General features: G+C 41.3%; 1 protein-coding gene across 1 annotated transcript in view; it reads right to left on the bottom strand.

Annotated features, from left to right (window-relative positions):
* The window catches only part of STT3B (STT3B, catalytic subunit of the oligosaccharyltransferase complex), a 52,423-nt gene extending 30,030 nt beyond the window's left edge, over positions 1–22,393 (bottom strand). Inside the window, exon 1 of the mRNA XM_017817951.1 lies at positions 21,942–22,393. Within this exon, the coding sequence (XP_017673440.1) occupies positions 21,942–22,174 (233 nt within the window). The 5' untranslated portion in view covers positions 22,175–22,393. The remainder of the gene's footprint in view (positions 1–21,941) is intronic.
* Between the last annotated feature and the right edge of the window lie 153 nt (positions 22,394–22,546).

The following is a 22,546-nucleotide window of genomic DNA, read 5'->3' as shown; positions in this document are numbered from 1 at the left end:
TTTATTTATCTACACAGTGACAGAACAAAAAGAACTGAAATTCAAGTTCAGATGTCAGCAAATTTGCATATTTCAACTGACTGAACTATCACAGCAGCGGTCAAGTGACATTAAAAATAAATAAATAAAAAATAGAGTGAAGTATTTTCAGGAACACTCTCTTACATGTTAACTGAGCAATTATATAGGATACATTACCTGATAAAACCGTAGAATTTGAAGAGTTATTAGTCATGTTTATATAAGAAAATTCACATGACCATCAGTCATTCTGACCTAGAAATCTTTGATTCAAACAGCAATGTGACATTGGTTTCTAATAAGCCTACAACTATTCCCATTTGATTAGATTTCTAAATATTAATTAATTCTCCATTTCTGAACTGTCAACTATAGTGTGATTTATGAAATGCTGTACCTGTGAAATTAGCCTCTTATCTTAGTACAGTGAGGTCTATTGTTAATTTGGTTAGTGCCAAGTGCCTGCAGTACAGCATGAAACAAATCAGGAATTTCACATTGCAGAGGATGCACACGATCCAGACATAAAACACACTGAAAACCCAGCCAATATTGTTATCCTAGAACTTTAAAAAGGAAACATGAAAGATGTTTACTAACATGGATTACTTTCAAATTTTTAGATCATGACTCAAACTCAGAGGCTACAAAAGTATGACTAATGTTTACTTTTAGAGCATTAAAAGATTAGTTAAACAAGTGAAATTGCCAGTATGTGTTCTTGGCTTTCTCCTCATGTTTTGAACCAGTAAAGCTTCATAACTGACTTCAGAAGGATGTGAACAACTGTTCTGTGCTTTGGCAGCATCCCATTAAGTCTTTAATAAGAATAATTCAGAATTGAAATGCAACATAACAGGACTTTAATTCTACCACTTCGAAGGTAAGAATTTAATCTTCTCTCCTAAGATACTTTTAGACAGATACAAATCTATTAACCCTTCTTTCAAAAAACAATTGATTCTTTTGCCACAAATGAAAGCATGCAGAGACAGCTGGGCACGTCTTTACAGCTCAAATTATTGATGATATTATAGGTACATTAATTTTTCACTGTGAGAAGACCTGTAAGTGACAACAAGAAATAACCTTCTGGACACAAAATGCTAAAAAATTATTTAGAAGCATAATTCAGCACCTCATTTTGACTTTAAAAAAAAAAAATGCCTGCTTCACCTTCCACTAGGTAACCTGCGACCAAAATTTAGTTAAGATGTCAATATAAAACATATAGGCACATCAGAAGAAGATTAATGAGTGATGGTGAATATTAAAGCCAGCTTCGGGCACTGAAAAAGTGGCAGCAATGGGCAGTGCATCAGACAACAGTGTGGTCTGGCAACCATATGATGATGCCAGTATTATGCTCTGATATCACTTACCCACTTTATAGCGCTCTTTGTTAGGGACAAACTCGAACCTTGTGAAACTGTTTCCTTTTTAGCCAGAATGGTGATAGCTGCTAACAAACGGCATCACATCACAAACCACAGTCACATAACCTTCTTACTACCTTGGTACTTTTCAAACTGTGCTTGAAACGCAGCACAGTGGTACTGTATTTCTACAGCAGTGCTGTCACAGTACCTGCAACTATCTATAGGTTTCACAGGAGTGCAAAACAGCCCTGGAAAATATTAGAAGAACTGCCACCTTTGCCTATCCCGCATCTGGGACATTGAGGGGCTGCAACTGAGGAAGAATCAGAACAGAGTTAAGAACAACCAGTGCTGGGTAGGGGTTGCACTTCACGCTTGGGTGTACTGTCTGCCCTAGTTCTTCCACTACCAGCAGCAGCAAGAACAGGTGATAATTAGGGTTTTTATCTAGTCCCCTTTCTGACCTGCTACACCTTATCCAAGGAGACACTGGAGTACACTGCTGGTTACACTGACTAAACAGTATGCAGTACTATGTGACAGAACCAGAGTGAAGAATAGGATCTCTTTTCTCCCACCCTCAACCCTCACACACATCTGATCTTGAGGTATGGGAACAGTTTACTGATCTCCCAAGATTCCCTTTTTATCCTCCCTCATCCCTTTGAGGGAAGTCAATTTGAGATAGACCTGAGAATAAAGAACAAAAATATGTGAAGCACATGCCTAAATAAATACTTAACAAGAAAGACTGAGACAAATACTCAAGTTCTCAGTCCACCTTGTGAAGAAGATACACTTGCCAATATTCAACTAAGGGCCAGACTAAGGCCAGTAAGCATTGATGTTTCTTATTTTAGCTGACGTTCTAGGAGGAAAAGTGATGCTCTGCTGCTCTCCTTGCCTCTTTCTGTCAGGTCTGGAGTTTGAACTGTCTCCTCCTCCAAGATAAGCTTTAGAGGAATAATCAAACAGTCCTAAGTCTTTGTACATTTCAGAATTTTAAGTCCCAGCTACCAAATTAAGCTGGTATTGTAGTTTGAACCTTCGGGGGGGATGCTCTAGTGATCACAAAAGCATTCTATGCATGGTATCATTAATTCTGTGGCACTACTGGAAATACCTACATTATAGTCAGTTCAGTAGACAAATGGAGATAAGTTAATAAAGATACGGTTCTCATTTTTATAAGTATATTTTACTAGAGAAGAGAGTATATGCAGCAACAACAAAGTAACTCAACAGAGGCATAATTTTTTTTTTTTAGTAGCAACATTAATTTAGAAAGCTTAACTAGGCAACTTACAACGTAAAGCCTGTAAAGTTTTCACTTATATATTATGAACTCTTAATACATAATCTTAACTATCTGTTCATGCTTAGGTTTGATTTTTATTCCATCCTATGAACTGCTTTTTGATGACACAAGGTAATACCGTAAGATGATTACTTAATGTCAGTCACAGCAATCACTCTCTATCCAGGAGCTATGGAATTCTCCAGCACTTCACAACAATAATTACTGCTATATTTATAAAGAGACATTTTTGGTTTTGACATTCCAAGTATTTCCTTGACAAAGTACTATTTAAGATAAAACATTAAATAAAATTTAGCCTACTGAGAAAATAATAAAATATAGAAAATAAGAGCACAAGTAGAGCAATGCAGTTACTCCATTCTGACCTTAACAACACCTAAGGCAAATTATACTGACAGCAATGGAATTCATTCGATCCCTCTGTTCCAACACAGCACAAGATCAGTGTGTTGCTTCTTGTGGGAATGGTGACTGTTTAAACCCCAAACAATTTCATGCTATTATTGTCCCATCATCTAGACTTTTTATCCAGCATTTTATAGCCATCTGAGAACATGTAATCTCCTTACAGGCAGAAACTGTTGAAAAATTTCTAAGCCTGCAATTATAAAGGCTTCTGTGCTCTAAAAGTCTTCATCTGCAGATGCACAAAATTTTCACATCTGCAAACTCAGTAAAATGACATGATACAAACCGTGAACATTACAAGCTATCTGAGCAATTCTAGGAGTCAGTTTTTAATGCAAATGTAGATTACAGAATCAATTCTGCCATACAGCATCTAATTAGAAATGGCAAGTCTAGATTCCTGAAAAGGAGCAGCAATACCTACAGGCAAAAGTACTCATGACAGGTAAAGAGCTTTTCCTAGTGCCCTCAACCCAAATCCAAGGTGTTAGATCTCACAGTAAGAATGAAGAAAATATACACTGAGATCTACCTGTGTAAGAACCCATGAGATGGAGGGTGGTCCTCTGTTTATCTGAGCCAAAACTGACATAAATCTGCAAAATGGAAGAGCAACCAGGCAACTCTATTTCAGAATAATCTCCTTTCTTTTTGACTTAACCTCATGTCAGTGGAATGGTTTTATTAGGTTCTAAATATAATACAAACATATACTGCATGAATTTCATCCCTAATTAGCACATTTATATATAATTTAATTCCTTATGTGTCCACGAATCTTTTTTCTGGAATCTCTCGAGGCACACACCTACCATGGTTTTATGCGGAAGCTGTTATCACTTTGCACAGTCAACTTCTGCACCTCACTGGACAACAAACATCCAGGAGTCATGAGCACAGGAACTCTACCCAGTCTTTCACAAGGGACCCAGAACATGTTCGCACAGTTCTAACTAAAGCTGATTGAAAGACAACTATTAAGTAAAGTCCATCAGAAAGAAAAAATAAAAGCTTTGACAGATGTGGAGTTTAATATTGTCCTAATTATGATGTTCTTAGGGGGTTAAATATGGAATTTTTGATTGTTTATATGAATATTTGGATATGTAATGACTCTGCATTCTGAGATAAGCCTCAACTAATATCAAGTATTTTCTGCAATACTATTAGAATGATCCCTGATGGGTAAAACAGTAGAAAGCCAAGGCAGAAAAAAAAGCTGGATGGAGAAAAAAAATCAGCAGGGCAACTATTTTTTCAGGTCCAACATTCGACTATGCTCAATGGAAATCCTGAAGAATGGTTATAGAAGAACCATTAAGAATTACCATTAAGAATATCAGAATGTCCCCAATGTGTTTAAGAAGGATTACAGCATTCCTACTGCCACTACTTGCATGGTATTTTCACTGCCTGCAATAAGATGTCACGCTTAGCAAATGCTAAAATCAGGAACTGCATGCTGCCAGTGGCTTAATGATATGAAATTCTACAGGGAGCATGCAGTCACTAACTTCTTCAGAGAACCCAGGGCATCTCCAATATTTTTGCTGAAGAATTGCAAGCTTTTTAAAGCATTCCGTGACCACAACTTATATTTTTCACACAATATACCACCACCTGAAGCCACGATATGCTTTCCATCATCACTGTAGTGGGTGTATATCTGTCTGCAATTTCGGATACTTCTTCTGATGCCTACTGCTATTTTTCATTACTTTTTTTGTCTTGCTTTTGAACTATTTGATGTCTCAAGGCAAATTATTATGAAAACAGTTAGTTTTATCAATATTAAAAGGCATATTTCACCAGTGAATTTTGCCATTCATAACATTTAACAACATTTTAGACCTAAAAAGAAAGCGATGATGACATTTTTCTTAAAACAGTCAAAGTTCCCAAGGGATTTCAAAGATAAGATGCAAACAGAACCATCTGAAATTGCTACAGGGGAAAACTGAATGCTCATTTTCTTTTCTACCAGACATACACTTTACAACAGATACTACGCTACAACCAGCATCAATATGGATGGCAATATTGGGTCTTTATCTTTTGACAGCATCAGCTTCTCAAGAGGCATCAGTACAGTATAAACTACCACAAACTCAAAAGGCTCCACAGTCTGTTTCTTTCTAAGTGCTATTGGGCTACTCTGTGGCAATTTGTCTTGAATCTTGCAATTCTGAAGGTTTTGCATCAAATTAAAGAAAATGTTCAAGTCAGGTATTTCTTCCAGATCAAATAGATTTGTGCTAGACTTGTTTTTAACATGATGGAGGCAGCTTAACTTCAAGATCTTCTAAGTTAAAGGCTGGTACATGAGGATCCAGTTGGCAGGAAGGAATTAAAAAGGCAATTAGCCGAACACTATCTTTTAAGACGCAAAATATCTTTTCTGTGAAAAATCTGACAGTAGAAATCAATGAAGTGAAATGACTGCTTCACAAGACGTGACTGGGAACAGAGGATGGCTAGCTCCCAAGCCACTTTTTTCATGGTCTTCTAGAATAGAAAAGCAACATGTAACATCTAAACAACTCTTATTAAACTGATCTCAAACATACTACCTGCTATCCTGTAGCAAGATCTAATACGTGCGTGGAAGAGAATACTAATTCTTGTAATAGCCCAAAACACAGAGTAAAATAAAGGAAATTTATTATTCATTACAGGTACTTTAATTATATTTTAACTACTTGGGAGTATGTGGCACAGTCTTCATCTCTATTACATGAATAAGTTCATCTGTATGCTACAATGCAGTGGCAGCTGAGGAAGTACTACCTACATCAAAATGCAGTTGAACCAACTTCGCAATCACTTCCCATTATGTGAAATTTAAGAAATGGGCCTGGATGCAAGGTGGTCTGCCAGACCGCTTCTACCCTGTAAAATACAAGACATGGTAAAAAGTAAACAGGACTCTTTAAAAGGCTCCAGATCCCCAGCATCACAGATGATATTTAAGCAGTGACAATCTTATTTCAGGCAGAACATCTAAATACTTACAGCACTGCAGAAGAGCTTTAGCAGAAATTATTTTGTACACTCCTGAATAACCAAGAGCCTGTTAGTAGACAAAGCCTGTGTAGCATGACAAAGTAAGTCCAGCCAGAATAAGACATTAGATATCAAACCACTCTGTATAAATTATGGCAAGGTAGGTTTTTTTAAGCTCACAGAAATTAAAAGTATCTACAGTGTTGTGATTGCACATCCGAGTCAGTTTAGCAAGTTAAATAAGTTAAAATAAGGTAGTGTTTCACCCCTTTAGTACATTTCTGAATGCACCTGCTATTCTTCCTCCTGCTGGTCTCTGTTGCCTGAATTTTCTGACTATGCTTCCTTTCAATTATTCTTTCTGTGTGTAGATCATGTTTAGTCCAAGAAGCTGAATCTCTCATAGAGCACCTGTTGAGCTCCATCTGTTGCAATACTGACTTACTGACTTTTTACTACAATGACTGCTGAGAAAATAAAAATTAACGTTTCAGAGTGGATAACACAAAGCATCATCAGAGTAGAACAGACAGTCTAACTTGAACAATTTCTGCCCAGTGATTAACAGCAGACAGGTTAAAGACCTAATTTTATCTAAATTAAATATGTCTGTCCAAATTCTGCTTAACCCTTCAGTAACTTGGCACAAACAGACACAAATATTGCATTCACCAGGAATGTTGCAGGGATCAGGCAATTTTTACCTGTGGGTATGTACATATATAGACAGAGCTACCTGCAGAACAAACCAAACAATACAACCAGGGTTTGCAGGGACCTAGAGATAGATCTAGTTATGCCCTTATTATTATCAAATTATAATCAAATAAAGCTGAAAAGAAAAAAGCACAAATACAGCTCAAAGTGCATTGGTAAGGGGAAAAAAAAGGTATTCCCAACTGTAGAATGCCTTGTACTGAATTACACATTCGCAAATTTAACTAAGGGAGTTATCCTTCAACTAACCTTTGCTAGGTAAAAGGAGCGCAGAGCACTCCTAATCCACTTCTGTGTGCAAATCAGACACACAGCTTGAATCGCGGCTAAAAAGCAAACCACTCTAGAGATGCCGTAAAAGACAACAAAAATGCTTCTATAAATACATCAGCAATAAAGGGAAGGCTAAGGAGAACCTCCATCCTTTATTGCATCCGGGAGGAAGCACTGAAAAAGGATGAGGTGCCTAATGCCTTCTTTGCCTCAGTCCTTAATAGTAACACCAGCTGTTGTTCCAGCCCCCTGAGCTGGAAGACTGAGATGGGGAGCAGAAAGAAGCCACCATAATCCAAGGGGAAATTGTCAGCAACCTACTACACCACTTAGAAACACGCACAAGTCTATGAGGCTGCATGGGATCTACCCAGGGGTACTGAGGAAGCTGGCAGAGGTGCTCACCAAGCCGCTTTCAATCATTACCCAGCAGTCCTGGCTAAATAGGGAGATACCCGTTGACTGGAAGTTAGCAAATGTAATGCCCATCTATGAGAAAGGTCAGAAGGAAGATCCAGGGAACTACAGGCCTATCAGCTGACCTCGGTGCCAGGGAAGGTTATGGAGCAGATCATCTAGAGCAAAACCATGCAGCAAATACAGGACAATCAGGGGATCAGGCCCAGTCAGGGTGGGTTTATAAAAGGCAGGTCCCACTTGCCCAACCTGATCTTCTTCTGTGACAGGGTAACTTGCTTAGTGGATGAGGGAAAGGCTGTGAATGTTGTCTACCTGGACTCTAATAAAGCTTTTGACACTGTTTCCCACAGCATTCTCCTGGAGAAACTGGCTACTCACAGTCTGGACAGGTGCACTCTTTGTTGGGTAAAAAACTAGTTGGATGGCCAAGCCCAGAGAGTGGTGGTGAATGGAGTTACAGCCAGTTGGTAGCCAGCCAAAGTGGTGTTCCTTAGGAATCAGTGTTGGGGCTAGTCCAGTTTAATATCTTTATCGATGATCTGGATGAGGGAATTGAGTGCACCCTCAGCCAGTTTGCAGATGACACCAAGTTGGGTGGGAGTGTTGAACTGCTGGAGGGTAGGAAGACTCTAGAGAGGGATGTGGACAGGCTGGATCAATGAGCCGAGGCCAATTGTATGGTGTTCAACATGGTGAAGTGACAGGTCCTGCACTTGGATCACAGCAGCCCCATGCAGTGCTACAGGTTTGGGGAAGAGTGGCTGAAAAGCTGCCTGGGGGAAAAGGACTTGAGGGTGTTGGTTAACAGCCAGCTGACCATGAGCCAGCAGTGTGCCTAGGTGGCCAAGAAGGTCAATGGCATCCTGGCTTGTATGAGGAATAGTGTGGCCAGCAGGACTAGGGCAGTGATTGTCCCCCTGTACATGGCACTGGTGAGGTCACACCTTGAATCCCGTGTCCAGTTTTGGGCCCTTCACTGCAAGAAAGACACTGAAGTGCTGGAGCATGATCAGAGAAGGGCAACAGAGCTGGTGAAGGGTCTGGAGCACAACTCTGATAAGGAGCAGCTGAAGGAGCTGAAGGTTGTTTAGCCTGGACAAAAGGAAGCTCATGGGGAACCTTAATGCTCTCTATGACTACCTGGCAAAAAAAGTTGTAGTGAGGGGGGCGGGTCGGCCTCTTCTCCCAGGTAAGAAGTGATAGGACAAGAGGAAATGTCCTTGAGTTGCGCCAGGGGAGGTTTAGATTAGGTATATGAAAAAATTTCTTCACTGAAAGGGTTATTAAACATTGGAACAGGCTGCTCAGGGAAGTGGTTGACTCACCAACCCTTGAAGTATTTAAAAGAGGTGTAGATGTGGCACTTCGGGATGTGTTTTAGTGCTGGAGTTGGCAGTGTTGGGTTAATGGCTGGACTCAACAATGGTAGAGGTCTTTTTCAACCTTATGATTCTATGATCTCAACGACTTCAACTGATTTTTCTCTGCAGCAGATTAAGAGTACCCACATGATCTATTAATACAGTCCAACAGAAGGGATGCTGGCCTCCAGCTGAGGGCAGAAACAGTTCCAGCTGTTTGCAAAGTGACTATATATCCACTCACACTGAAGAAAATTGATGTGGGAATAGGATGTCACCAATAAAATAAATAAAGACCAGGAAAGTAGCTGAAAACAGAAAGTGGCCTTCATTCTTCCCTACAATACACAGTGTGGAGTTTTTTTCTCATGATATTTTGTATTCTTTATCCACTTTCAGTGTCTGACTTATTATCAAATAAGTATGGCAAGCAGAATTTAAAATCAGCTATCCACTACTTCCATTTTATATCTTTCATATTGTTTAAAGTAACTCTAAATTACAAAAAACCCAAACAAACTAAGTTTTCACTGAATTTCATTCAACCAGATAAGAACTGTACCTAATGGTTACCAAAGTTTCTTTAAACACTATGCACAAGAAACACAAAAATGCAATAACAAAACATTATTTGCTCTTCAGGTATTCACACAGAAATGATAAAGATTAACTGTACTGTGATGACTACAGTGCTCAGCAATTAATATTAAACTCCTGCCATGTACAATATGAAATTAAAGTTACACATTTATTTTCTCATTACATGATGGAATTTCTAGTATTGCTTTGTATTACTATATTGTAGCTATTCACCTATCTCACTGTGCTCCTTTGTCACTTTAGTAAAATCCAATTCAAGCTTAGAAATGACCTTAAAAATGGAACACTCAAGGTGGTGGAACACTCAAGATGAGCTCATCATCATGGCTAGGCTTCGCAAACGAAGATTTAGGAAGGCTCTATCCACATTTGTTACAAGCACGTTGGTGGCTAACGAGGCCAATACGAGATAAGACACGTCCGGTTGCAAAAGGCACAGCAGAAAGACTCCTTAGGTGGTATATTCTGCAAGACACGGTTCTTTCTGCGTTGTCTTTTCTCCTCAAGAGTGATCCTGCGTGTGTTCTCAAAGGAAATAGCAGCGTTATAGATGGTGTGTCTCCAGACCTCCCGATTGGAGGCCAGAGTAGACCAGTTATGTTGATCAATATGGCCAAGGTTGAGATGTTGTTTCAGGGAGTCCTTGTATCTTTTCTTTGAGGCTCCTCTCTTGCAGCAGCTGGTGGCAAGTTCACCATAGAGTAGGATCTTAGGGAGGCGGTGGTCCTTCATCCTGGAGATGTGTCCTGCCCAGCACAGCTGTGTTCTCATCAACGTGGTCTCAATACTTGTGACTGCTGCTTGTTCTAGAACAGATGTATTGGTCACATAATCTGACCAGTGGATGTTTAGGATTGTTCGGAGGCAGCATTGATGGAAGCGTCCTAGGAGATGCAGGTGGTGGCGGTAGATGACCCATAATTCAGAACCATATAAGAGAGTAGACAGCACTATGGCTTTGTTACACACAGAATTACAGAATATGCTGAGCTGGAAATGACCCACAAGGACCATCGAGTCCAACCCTTAGCTCTGCACAGGACCATTCCCAAGAGTTGTGCCTGAGAGTATCATACAAATGCTTCTTGAACTCTGTCAGGCCTGGTGCTGTGACCCCTTCCCTAAGGAGCCTGTTCCAGTGCCCAGACACCCTCTGGGTGAAGCATCTTTTTCTAATATCCAACCTAAACCTCCCGTGACACAACTTCAGACCATTCCCTTGGGTCCTTTGCCTGGTCACCATAGAGAAGAGATCAGTGTCTGCTCCTCCACTTCCCCTAGTAAGAAAGTTGTAGACTGCAATGAGTTCTCCTCTCAGTTTCCACACGTATGCTTTGAAACTGTCACAGTTGTTGTTATAGAAATATTCACAGACTACACCCATCATTGCCTCTATCACACATCCAGGAACATGCCCTTTCAAAACCAAATCACCTCTTTGACCAGCCTGCTACAGTGATACATACAGTTTGGAAGCTACAGCCCTCCTCTGTCTTCTAATAGCAAAAGGATGAGTTTAATTTCTAATGCCATTTTATTTAATCATAAGTAATGACTTGAGGTACTATGCCTTTCCCTGCTTCCCTATTGCCACATGAAACAGTGTAAGGCAAAATGAATGCCTGGTTGGCCATGAAAATGGGGGAAGAAGGATACTAAAGCAAGAGGTTAGGTTGCACTTCAGGTGGGGTTGGAAAGTGGTGTAATGCACAGGATGTGTGAGAGCTGTCAGGAAGGGCCTAGCAGAATTTATCGAGGGACAGTTATTAGGTCACACAATCCTAAATCTTCTCTCTCTTTGCTCTCCAGACAGGAATTAAACTGGCCTGCTCCAGGACCTTTCACGCTTCAATCCCCACCAGACTGTATGCCCTCTCAACTCTCTCCACAAATGCACATTTAAATTAGAAAACTAGAGTTAGCCTTCCTGTTGAGAAAAGGGATTCAGCTCTAGATCCCAAACATCCTATGTAACTATTTAAGTCTTATTTATGGTAAAACTTTTGAACAGTTACAGCACAGTAAAGAGCTTTAGCAGAAACTACTGGTATGTTCACCCCTCAATCACCCATGACCTGCTGGTCAGAGAACTCATGGGTACTTGCGATAGGATCAGGGTACATGATGTGCCAACACAATAGCTCTCTTCCACTGGAAAACGGGAGTTTCTCCTCCCCCTGCTTGCAGTTGCAGATCCGACACTTGCGCTTACCAGAATTCTGCAAATTGCCTTAACCTGTTAATGCAGCAGAAAACTATCCCAGGAAACATCCAATAGATGATGGGAAATTCATGAGAACTGCTTCACTTGACTAGATGCAAATATGGCAAATTTATACTGGTGAAGACAAGCTCAGCAGCAGCTTGTTGTACTGTAGATATTCAGAGGTAGTCTTTACTCAAAACAGTCTAAACCCCCATCTTATCAGCCACAGCAGCTTTCTGGAGGTTCTCGAAGGAACCTGTGGAATTATCTTCCATGTGTTTTCCAACGCACAAATGATACCCATGGGTACTCCAACACAGCACATTAGATAATGAGACAGAGGGCAACATTGCTTAACTTCCCAGGTAAAAGTACCATTCAGCTAACATTTAAAGCTGTTCTGCAGCTCGAAGGTAGCCCTGAAAGAAGACAGCAGATGGCACCGTATGGAACATACCCTCACAAAGCAAAAGCATGATGAGCATAGCCAAGTATATTGTGTTGAAACTACAGTGCACTGGAAGCATAAAGAAAAAAGGACCCTGAAGTTGACTCACAAAAGGAAAAGCTAGAAAATAAAACAGTGATGAAACAATCACAAGCATGACGTACTTCACGCAAAACATGTCATCCAGTCTTCTGCCAAGCAAAAATTGGGCTTTACTGTGGGAGGGTGGGGTGAGCGTTAGTGAAGCAGTGGTAGAATACAAAATTAAAGCACTAAAAATTCCTTGGCTCCTAAACATGTTTAGCCATAGGAAAATAATTACATTTGTTATCAGTAGATTACTGGAGATATCACAAATTAAGACACCGTTGCAAATATTTAAGGTAGTCTCTCCAGTGCCATAATCCATTTTCTACTTGGCAAATGAAAGATTAAAACTGTTACAGAGTAAAATGAATTGTGAGACACATGCAATAGTTTTTCAAATGTTACTTCAGACATCTGACATTAGATAAATCGTTCTCGTAACCTGAGTACGAATAAAATAGTCAAAACACAGCAGCATTGCACAACTTCTTGGAAAACTCAAACACTGCACTGGCTTTCATGGTTCTCATTCTACAGTAAAGTGAGCCAAAGAGACGCCCATTTACTTACATTGTTAACATCGATACAACGCCAAAGCTCCAATTTTGTTTTGCTGACCTTCTAAATTAGAAGAATTGCAACTTTAGGCGTTTTATCCATTGCCAGAGAATAAATTAAAGACATTTTAAAGACCTTTAATACTCAAATGATCAACCTCAAATATTTCAGCCATGAAGATGAAGCTGCCTTTTACAAGATAAATATTTCAAACAATATTTATGAAATTCTAAGTTACTTAACTGACTTTCTGAATGCTGCTTGGGATAAGTTTAGAATAAGAAGGAAACACATTCAACATATGCAGTAGATTACTAAAAAAAATAAAAAAACATGGATAAATATAGAAAAGTATTCCGGACAAGAAGGCTTGATTTGTTGTTTTGCTTCTGCATCAAGAAAATGTATTGCTGTATTTTCAAATCCTCTGGCTATAGCACACAAATATTGTATTCCACAAGTATTCCTCCCAATCAGCTGCATCCTCAAAGAGGTAGTTTCCATACCCAGATTTTGTTAACATATCCGTCCATTGGGAAAATAGGAATAAAAATGACTAAAGTTATACTTTTTGGATTTAAAGAAGTTGGTTACCATTTATGTATAACAGTCACAAAAAGAGAATGCAAAACTCACAAAAAAATGTAGGCTGCCCGTTTAGCTACACATGCTAAAACAGTTTAAAATTACATAATTACATGCTATTTTTCCCTTCTGCAAAATCCATATTAAAACAACAGGTCAGACAGTGGCAATGTATACACTGAGCCGTTATTTTACATAAATGTAAATAATACTGTATTAAACAGTCTAGAAGATAACAGCAATCCCACTAAAAACACCACCAAAAATCGATAATCAAGTCAAACTCACATCCTCCACTGCAATTTAGTTTCCCCAAGGATTTTGCTTGTTTAAGTGAGAGAAGTTTTGAAAAGGTGTTTTGCAATTCTTCATGGATTATCAGCTGAAGAGAACTTGAACGTGCTCTTTACCTAACAAACTAACATAACCCATATAAATTGACTGCCATTATATGATGAGCATTGTAACACCTGGAAGTAATTATCATTACAGTCCACATACCCCAGTTATTTATGTTAGATTGGCTCTTAAAAAAGTAGCATATGATACTGGACTTCGGTGTCCTATAGCAGACAGACATTTTAAATACCACTTTCTGCTCTTAGAAGCACTCATGTAAAAACACTCAGTTATTCTTTATTTAAAACAGACCATTTCTTTTCCTAAAGCACAGGAATACTGCCACACATAACAGCAAGAACTTTTGAAGTATAGGAAGCATTCAATTCTCTGTATGCCAAAGGAGCTTTTACCCTGGGAAAGCAGCACTAAGTTGCAAAATACAGAAGCTGATCTATTTTGTTTGTATCTATGTCCTTAAATTCATTCCTCGGGCTGCTTCAACTTATGTAAGGTGTGGTGCAGCATTAGGGTCAATGTCACAGTACCTCTCAAGCCCAGACACATTAAAAACACTTCAGTTTGATTCCCAGTAACAGCCTGGATGAAGACCACAAACTGCTCAGCTCTGGGGCCGGAAATGAAGTCTATCTGTTGGACATACTATAAAAAGACTAATAGCAAGACTTGTCCTAAGTTTACTTCATTCTCCAAGCAAGTAGTAAGACTGATGGCTAGAAAAAGTTCTGCTAAAGGAGTTAATAATAATAAAAACATCACCACACATGCTGCTACAGGGTCCAGGCTCCAAAGGCTCCAAAAGCAGCCACTCTAATGGCTTTGCTAAGTAGAAAGAAGCCCTCAGGATCAGCCCTAAATGTCACTACAAATATACCTCAAAGGGCTTGCAAGAGTGGAATTTTCAAAAATTAAGGAGGAAAGTCTACAACACATACACAGACAGACATTAAATGGAAAATAACCTGACTAAATCAGAAGAGATTCTAGTGGAACAGCAAAGACACCTCCCTAACCTCAGTCTAGCCCCAACCCACTCAAAACCTATTAGTTCCTAAAGGATTTTGAATTTTCCTGATAACTGTACTGGGCAAAATTTTTATTCTCCCCTTCCCCCACCAGTTCAACATGAGACAGATTTAAAAACACGAGTATTAGGATTATAGGCTGCCAAAACCAGAGACTATTAGAGAGAGAGTCATGTTAGGAAGCAAAAGGTAACCTTTATAAACCACCCTAACCCTATGTAATCAAATCAAATTTCCATTTTAAAACCAGAACATACTAAGCTGTTCAAATAATAGGATATCTGCCAAAAAAAGTCCATTCAAGGATTTTCATTGTAGCATTTGCACTAGTTAGTCAAGTGTTTGTGAGTGTTTGCTGAAGACCATTAAAAAAAAAGAATCATGGCATTAAAAGCTAAACTTGATGGTTTAGTTGACGCAGCCAACATAAAACATTCGGATATCTTTTCCTTTTCATGTTTCACACTACTATCCATAAATCAATAAAAGGGTCAACACTTTGCAAGCATTCTGTCTCACCTCTTACGTTTTCCAAAAGAAGACTGCACAGAGACTAGGGATAGTCTGTACTCAACCATACTCTGCATGTGTTTTATGAGTACTGCCTCTCCTACCTGTCATGCATAACCCCATTACTGCACCCACATGAAATCTGATGAGGTTTTCACCCCAATTACAAGTTGTGCAAGTGAGGAAAGAAACACTACTTGCTAAATAAAGATGACAGAAGACAATAGTAGAGCAGAGGTTTGATTCTTACATGACTGCTATTTTATGAGGCCATACAGTGAACTGCTTTTCAGCTGCATCAATCTAACTGAACAAATCTAGCCAGAGGTCTCCCCACTCACAAAGCAGTCTCAACTGTGCCTCCAGCTCTGTCCAATGTTCTTTTTCCAGATTATCCTCCTTCCATTAAATTTCTAATATTTACCAATTTCACAAGCAGTGGAGAAGTTCGGTACAGTCAACTGCACATCATCTTGACTGTTAATGCCATATCGACCTCATAGAAAAATTTACTTGGCTACAAAACAGCTCCCTCCAAGTAGCTAAACAATATCTTACAATCTAGAAACCCCAAAAGCTAGACTAACCTGTGCTAACACAGTTTCTCAATCCATGTCATACTGCAATAAGTGATCAAAAAAGATGTCTGATCTAGGTCTTCCTCATTAAAGGGTGGGTGGTGGTGGGGTGGTGAAACCTGGTAGACTATTCTCACATCTCTAACCTTTCCTTCCATGAACACACAGGCCCTGCTGAGTCAGATTTAGAGACTATGCCAGAATATTTTTCCTACTAAAATAAAATGGCAGAAACTAGTTTGAGCTACCTGAAATTCTGCTAAAATTATTAGTATTACTAGAGCATGAAAAACTTCCATCATTCAAATGTTAACAGTAAGAATGTAATCTTAAAAAAAAAATTCCAATAAAATAGTAATAGAGTACTTATTTCATAGAATCAAAAAAGTTATGAATGAAAACAGTATAGCAAGTTTTTAATATTAATCTCATGACATTTGCAACATCTCAAAATCAATTCAAAGTGATTATATTCAAACTGGATTGGAATCAAACACTTTCCTGAGGTCTGGAAGTTGTCTAAGATTATAAACAAAAGGAATTGTTTTGGAAAACAGTCTTAAAATCTGTGGGAAATATTTCCTAAACAGATCCATATTCGTGTACTCCCTCCCCTTCAACAAGACTGGGATGGGCTGAAAGCTCCAGCAAGACAGCAGTTTGGAGACAAAAATGGCTGCCACCCCTCAAGAACACATTTTCTGTACAATCTGCTGTCTGTTTACCCAGCAAGAAGAGTCATTAGCAGGTAAGCCACGGCCAGACGAATTACCTGGGTGGGCACTGTTAATTGAGATTATCAACACTATCATCCTCTTTACATGATTTTTCTCCCTCTCCTTATGAATACCAGCTTAACTACCCTCATTCACCTCTTCTTTCATCATTCCTGTTGCTCCAGTGTCTTAACATGCTCTGTTTTTATATGCATACATTTCTTCACTCTATCACTGAATCTGGTGGTCTAGTGGTTAGGGTGCTGCACTCTCACCGCTTCGACCCGGGTTTGATTCCCAGCCCCCCGGGCAGATGGAGCTCGTTAGCCCTGTAAGGCAATCCATCTAAGAGAAGGTCACTCTAAACAAACCTACGTTCTGGGGACCTCACTGCCACTGTCCAAGCTTGCTCGGCCCCGGCAGATGAACCTCAGGATTAAAGGGTGGGCTCAGTTCAGCGCACGCTGTGTCTCACCTAAAAAATCCACTGCGCAGGCTCGAAGGGTTAATGACCTTTCCCAAATCTTCGCTCGGGAAGACTGGCCATTACTTACACTGAATCCCAGGTTACCCTCTAAAGTCAGTCACTATTTACATTCCTTCCCAATGTTCATATGTTTCCTTAAAAATAAGAGGCTAAACTGTAATATGAAAAACTGGTGGTGAACAGGCTTAGGGAACTAAAATGTTACAGTATGTTGAAGTTTACCTCATTGAATCAACTTACTATGACTTCTTTATAGCAAGCACAAAGAAAAAAGCAGGACTGCCCAGTGGGTGACAGAGGAGAACTACTACAGAAGGCAACCATCAGATCAGCTAACTACAACATAATCCCGCAACCTCACTCTCTCCCAACTAAAACAGTACATTTACACAACCTCCAGTGATCGATCAATTCCATATACCACTTCTAATGTTCACTTGAGTCACACTTTGTATTTTAATGAAGTTTTCATGTCATATTTATAGGTGTTAAATTATATTTTCATTAATGGAAGAAGTTCATAACAGCTCAAGAATCCATCTGGCAAACATGATTTGAAAGCAGCAAAACCTGTCTTTTTGACAGTGCCTCAGATAAAAATCTCAACTTCCTTTAACCTATCTGCCTCTGAAATACAAGCAATGACACTGACCTTATGTTTATTTTCACCAGTTCCTCCCCATTCAGCAAAGCCCACTAACGGTAGATGATGGTATCAGTGACGAGAAAGTGCATTGCTTTCATGTGTAAAACCCGTACTTGCCACCAGCACAATTATGACCTCAGTGAGGTACAATAAACAGTGGTCACCCTAATGGCAGGTAAATAGCTGGTGGTTTGAGCGATCAATGCTGCTGGTTTGGAAGAGGCGAAGATGTGTACGAGATTGAGGTAGTGCTGTCAGGAACTGGTAGGGCAGTAGGAGACAACATTCCCGGCAGGAATAAGTAGGCAAATGTACCTGACAAAGGCCGCACTGGTGTGTGCCATCCTCCACATGCAAAGTGGTACAGAGATGGTCTCATGCTCAGACATACCAGCTTCTGCATTCCAGCTTAAGAAAGCTTTCACTATGGTATCTGATATTAATCTGGCTTTTAGCAAGATGTTAAAATTCTCAGGGAAAGACAGAAGTTAGATCTAACGTCATGGGATATGATTAATGATTCAGATACAGTTCTCACACGTGTGACTTAATGGTAAGAACTGTGCAAACAGAATGAATGCTGCTATTTTGACAGCACTCTCTGAAGACTACTGATGTACCAAAAGTTGTTAAAATTTCAGTTAGTAGCAGTACCAGAATGCAACAGTCCCTAGATATATACACCTTCTACATATACTACACATATATTCTATACACATATACATGATACAAGCAGACAAATGACATAGCATATGGGCATGCTGGAGCTGTACTTTAGAAAACCAGCAAATGGAAAGTAGCCCCTGTTGGCGTTCCATAATTTTGGTTGCCTTGGTTCAGAAGCCATGCTGGCATTTAAGGCAACATCTGACAGAAGGAATGCTCTCACTTGACAACTGAGTTAAATACGCTGTTGTACTTTCATGAAAAGCTTTCACTGCGCACTTGTGTGTACGTAATACGGAAATTAAGTTCTTGGTCCACCCAGCTGCCAAACCACACAACAGATGAATCAAATTTCAGACACAAAACCTGTCCATTCCAATGTACCATCACTATCCATGTTTCAAGTTCTTGGCCTGTCAATGGCACAGCTTAATGTCAGTGCTGCCCGACTTCTTGTATCAGCTCACCTGACCTAGAAGCTGCCAAAAAGTCCTTGGACCAGCTCAAGTATAGAAAGTAAACAAGACATGAGAAATACAACGAAATAAAGTGGCATACTACACGAAAGAGTGTGAAAGAGTGTGAAAAAAACCCCCAGTAATCCTGGTGATGATGAAAGGTCACAAGCTCTTAAGTGACAGCACAGTGACCTCAAAACCAGTTTGTTTCTTCCTTGCACAGGAAGAATGTTTTATATTTTAACGAAGATCAAAACCAAACACTGTCCTCTCTCTACTGCCTTGGCCTATAGTACTACATTTGGGTCATTTCTGGAAGAGATGCCAACCTGAGTGAGTCTCAGTGGTTGATTTATAAACCAAGTAAACCTTCCCTCCATCCCGAATCAAACCTTAATTTTATTGTCAGAAAGGCAGCTTGAAAGGGATGTTAGGAAAATAAAAAAAGTTGTATTTGATTCAATTAATATGTAGAAAATCCAATCTCTTCTTCCCACCCCAGACATCCTGTTTCATACGTCCATACCAGAAAAGTGATGCTTAAGTAAATGGGAAAGCTTTCTACACCTTAGAGGCAACAATATTTTTCCACTCAAAAGAATAAATTATTTGCCTAATGCTCCTCATTTTATCAGATATACCTCAGCTTCCCCTTTTGTGATCCTTTTGGATCACAAAATAATACTAGAGAATAGGTGATTGACTTATCAACACATTGCAAGATATCCTATACAAGCTTGACAGAAAAAGCCAAAGAAATTGAGAAAAATACGCAACTTTTCCAGCAGGAAAGACTACAGCCACTGACCTGGAGAAAAAAAAAAAAAAAAAAAAAAAAAAAGGAAAATCCAGTTTACCTGGAGAAGCTGCTGAAGAAGCGGCTAAAAAATGAAAATAGAGCACTGCTTTTAATCTGTTTTCATAAGCTCCTTTCCCACATTACATTCAGGTTTGTAAGATCCTTCCAACTATGAAAACCTATTCCTACCTAGCTACTTGACACTATTTAAGAGAGCAACATCATTTTTTACTCTTTCCACCAATAACGCTGCTGCAATAGAGAAAGCCCTTTGTTTTCCCTCAGTTTCTACCATTTTAGGTTCGCTTTCCTACTAATTAACTTAAGTGCATTTGCCTCTACCATTTCTGGCATGCAGCAACACAACACTGGCATGATTCTTGACATTTCAACTGCTTCTCACAGACCTGCATTAAAATCAATGAGTTTTGTCAACTTCATCTATTCTCTAATTAACAAAGGTACATAGAACAGCACGGGCAGCAATGCCTTCTGTTTGTGTACTCAGGAAGATGACTTTGCATCAATTTACACATTGCTTTAAACCAGGAGTTTATCTTTACAGCCGTATCATGACTACGAACTTAACTCCCATAGCACCATTTTAGTGTCCTTCAGGGCTTAATAACTAAAGTTACGCAACTCAACACTGTAAAATTTCCATTTATCCAACAAGGATGAGCCTTGACTATAAAAATCTGATAAAGTTGCACAAAAATGTAGGTTGCATGCTTAAAAGTTTCCTCTATGATAGAAAGGAAAGCCTTTATGCTTAAATTTAGACAGAAGAGCCTGAGAACCAGTGCACAGGATACACCCTCAGGTTCACAGTCTCACTGTAGATGTGTTTAACTTATGCTCCCCCCGTTGTTAACTTCATTAACTGAAAGTCTGCATTCCTTCTATTCATTTGTGTTTGCAGAAAAACACTTAAATCATCGGCAATTACTTGACAGTTTGAAGATATTTTGAGATACTTGGCTTTCACATCACAAAGCTTTATTCCTTCAGACAGCATTTAAAAACAAAGCAATTCCTTGTTCTCCATCGACTATTCTGAGCCATGATTTGTGAATGGATTACATCTGGGGGGGGGGAAGAAACGAGGGGGGGAAAAGCTAGCTAGAAAAGAGGAAGTTGTGCTTTTGAAACTATGAAAGTGGAGTCCGTGCTTTGCAGAGAAGTACAGCAACAAATTTCAGCAACAATTTCAGATTAATCTTAACACAGAATATCTACCGTGCATTGCAAAACGAAGCATCTCCTTCCTTCGTGCAATTAACACCCAAGACATAAAATTTTAAATTAAAACCTGAGAATTCATTATTCTAAAGTCATTTGGCGCTTATCCTACTTAAAGTTCTAAAAACCCCACGGATTCCCAGGATGAAGTAGCCACTAGTATAAAAATTCATTGTCACGTTTTTGCACTAAAAAAAAAACCCAAACCTGCCCCACAAGTCTCGTCATCTTTCACTTCGCCTTGCTGCAAGGAACGAGCGCAGCATTTCTTGATCTCATACATAAAATGGTTTCAGTCCCCTCCAACAGGGAAAAAAACCAGACGGCTTCTACAGGAGGGAAAGCAATCTTTGGAAAAATTAAGATGTGTAGGAAAGAGCAAAAGTCCTTGGGCTCAGAAACGCAGCTTCGAAACACCTGGCAGTAAATCAATGTCACCCATTTCGCTCTAATCCCTCAAGTCACTTTTATGAAGATTACTTCCTGCAGTGCATTCCTCACCCTCCTCCCTCCCCGGCCGACAAGGACTGTAGGAAAGATCACTCCGGGAAGCCGCACAGCACATCTGGGACCGGCGCCGCGACAGCAGGACCACGACCGGGAGGCGGGTCACGTCTGGCACAACTGCTTCGCCACCAACCCCCGATTCCCGCCCGGCTCCCGATTCCCTGACAGCGCCACAACTTTCCCCGCGCCCCTCGGAGAGTCCTGCCGCAACTCCAAGGGATCCGGGGGAACTGCCGCCTCCCCGTTCCCGCGGTCTCCGCCGCCGGGGACACCCAAGCGCCCAGCACCGCTTCCCTTCTCCCGCCCCGCGGCGCCGACCCCTCACACTCCCTCCGACCTGCCACAGCGTGTCCCGTCCGCAGCGCCTTCCTTCCGTCCTCCCTCCCCGGCTCCCAGCGCGGCCGTGGCTCTCGGCTCCCTCCGCAGGGCGCAACTTGGCGGAGCGTGGGGCGGGGGGGCCCGCGGCGGGGGGAAGGTGCGGGTGTCCCCCCGCCCCGCTCATGGCGCGCTGCTTTCCCGCCGCCCCGTCCTGCCCGGCGGCGGCGGCGGTGGGGACTCACCAGGGGTCGAACTCGTGGATGATGCTCTCGAAGCGGATGACGGCGAAGAGCCGGGAGCTGAACCCGGCCAGCCAGGCCAGGAAGAGGATGGTGAAGGAGAGCAGCGACTGCCAGCCCGCCGGCTGCGACAGGCCCCCCGACAGGCCGCCGGCGGCCCCGGCGCGGCTGTGGAGCGGCGCCGCGGAGTTGGCGGCGGGTCTGTGCTTGTGGTCGGGGGCCGAGTGCTCCGCCATGTTGTACCCGGGGCTCCCTCGCAGCCTCTCCCTCCGCCCGGCGCGTGCGGGGAGGAGGCGGAGGAGGGGAGGGGAGAGAGGGAGGAAGGGCAGGGGGAGGGAGGCTTGGCGAGAGGCGGAGCCCGCCCGTTCCCTCTCGGCGCTCCTCACGGACTGCCCGCCGCCTCCTGGCGCACCCGGGCTCTGCCTCCTACCGCCGTCACCGTCCCCATCCCCCGCCGCGGGCGGGAACGCGGCGCGGCGCGGGCGAGCCCGGGGGGCGGGGCCTGGGGGCGAAGGGGCGGGGCTGAAGGCGGCGGGCGCCCGCGCGGCTCCCAGGAGCAGAGCGACGGGGCGGGTGGGCTCTGCAGGGGAGGGGTCGCGGACGGGACC

The sequence above is a fragment of the Lepidothrix coronata genome, unplaced genomic scaffold (assembly GCF_001604755.1).
Source record: "Lepidothrix coronata isolate B3197 unplaced genomic scaffold, Lepidothrix_coronata-1.0 Scaffold64, whole genome shotgun sequence".
NCBI classification, from domain to species: Eukaryota; Metazoa; Chordata; class Aves; order Passeriformes; family Pipridae; genus Lepidothrix; species Lepidothrix coronata.
The sequence above is the reverse complement of the archived record's forward strand: the minus strand, read 5'-3'. Positions and strand labels throughout refer to the sequence as shown.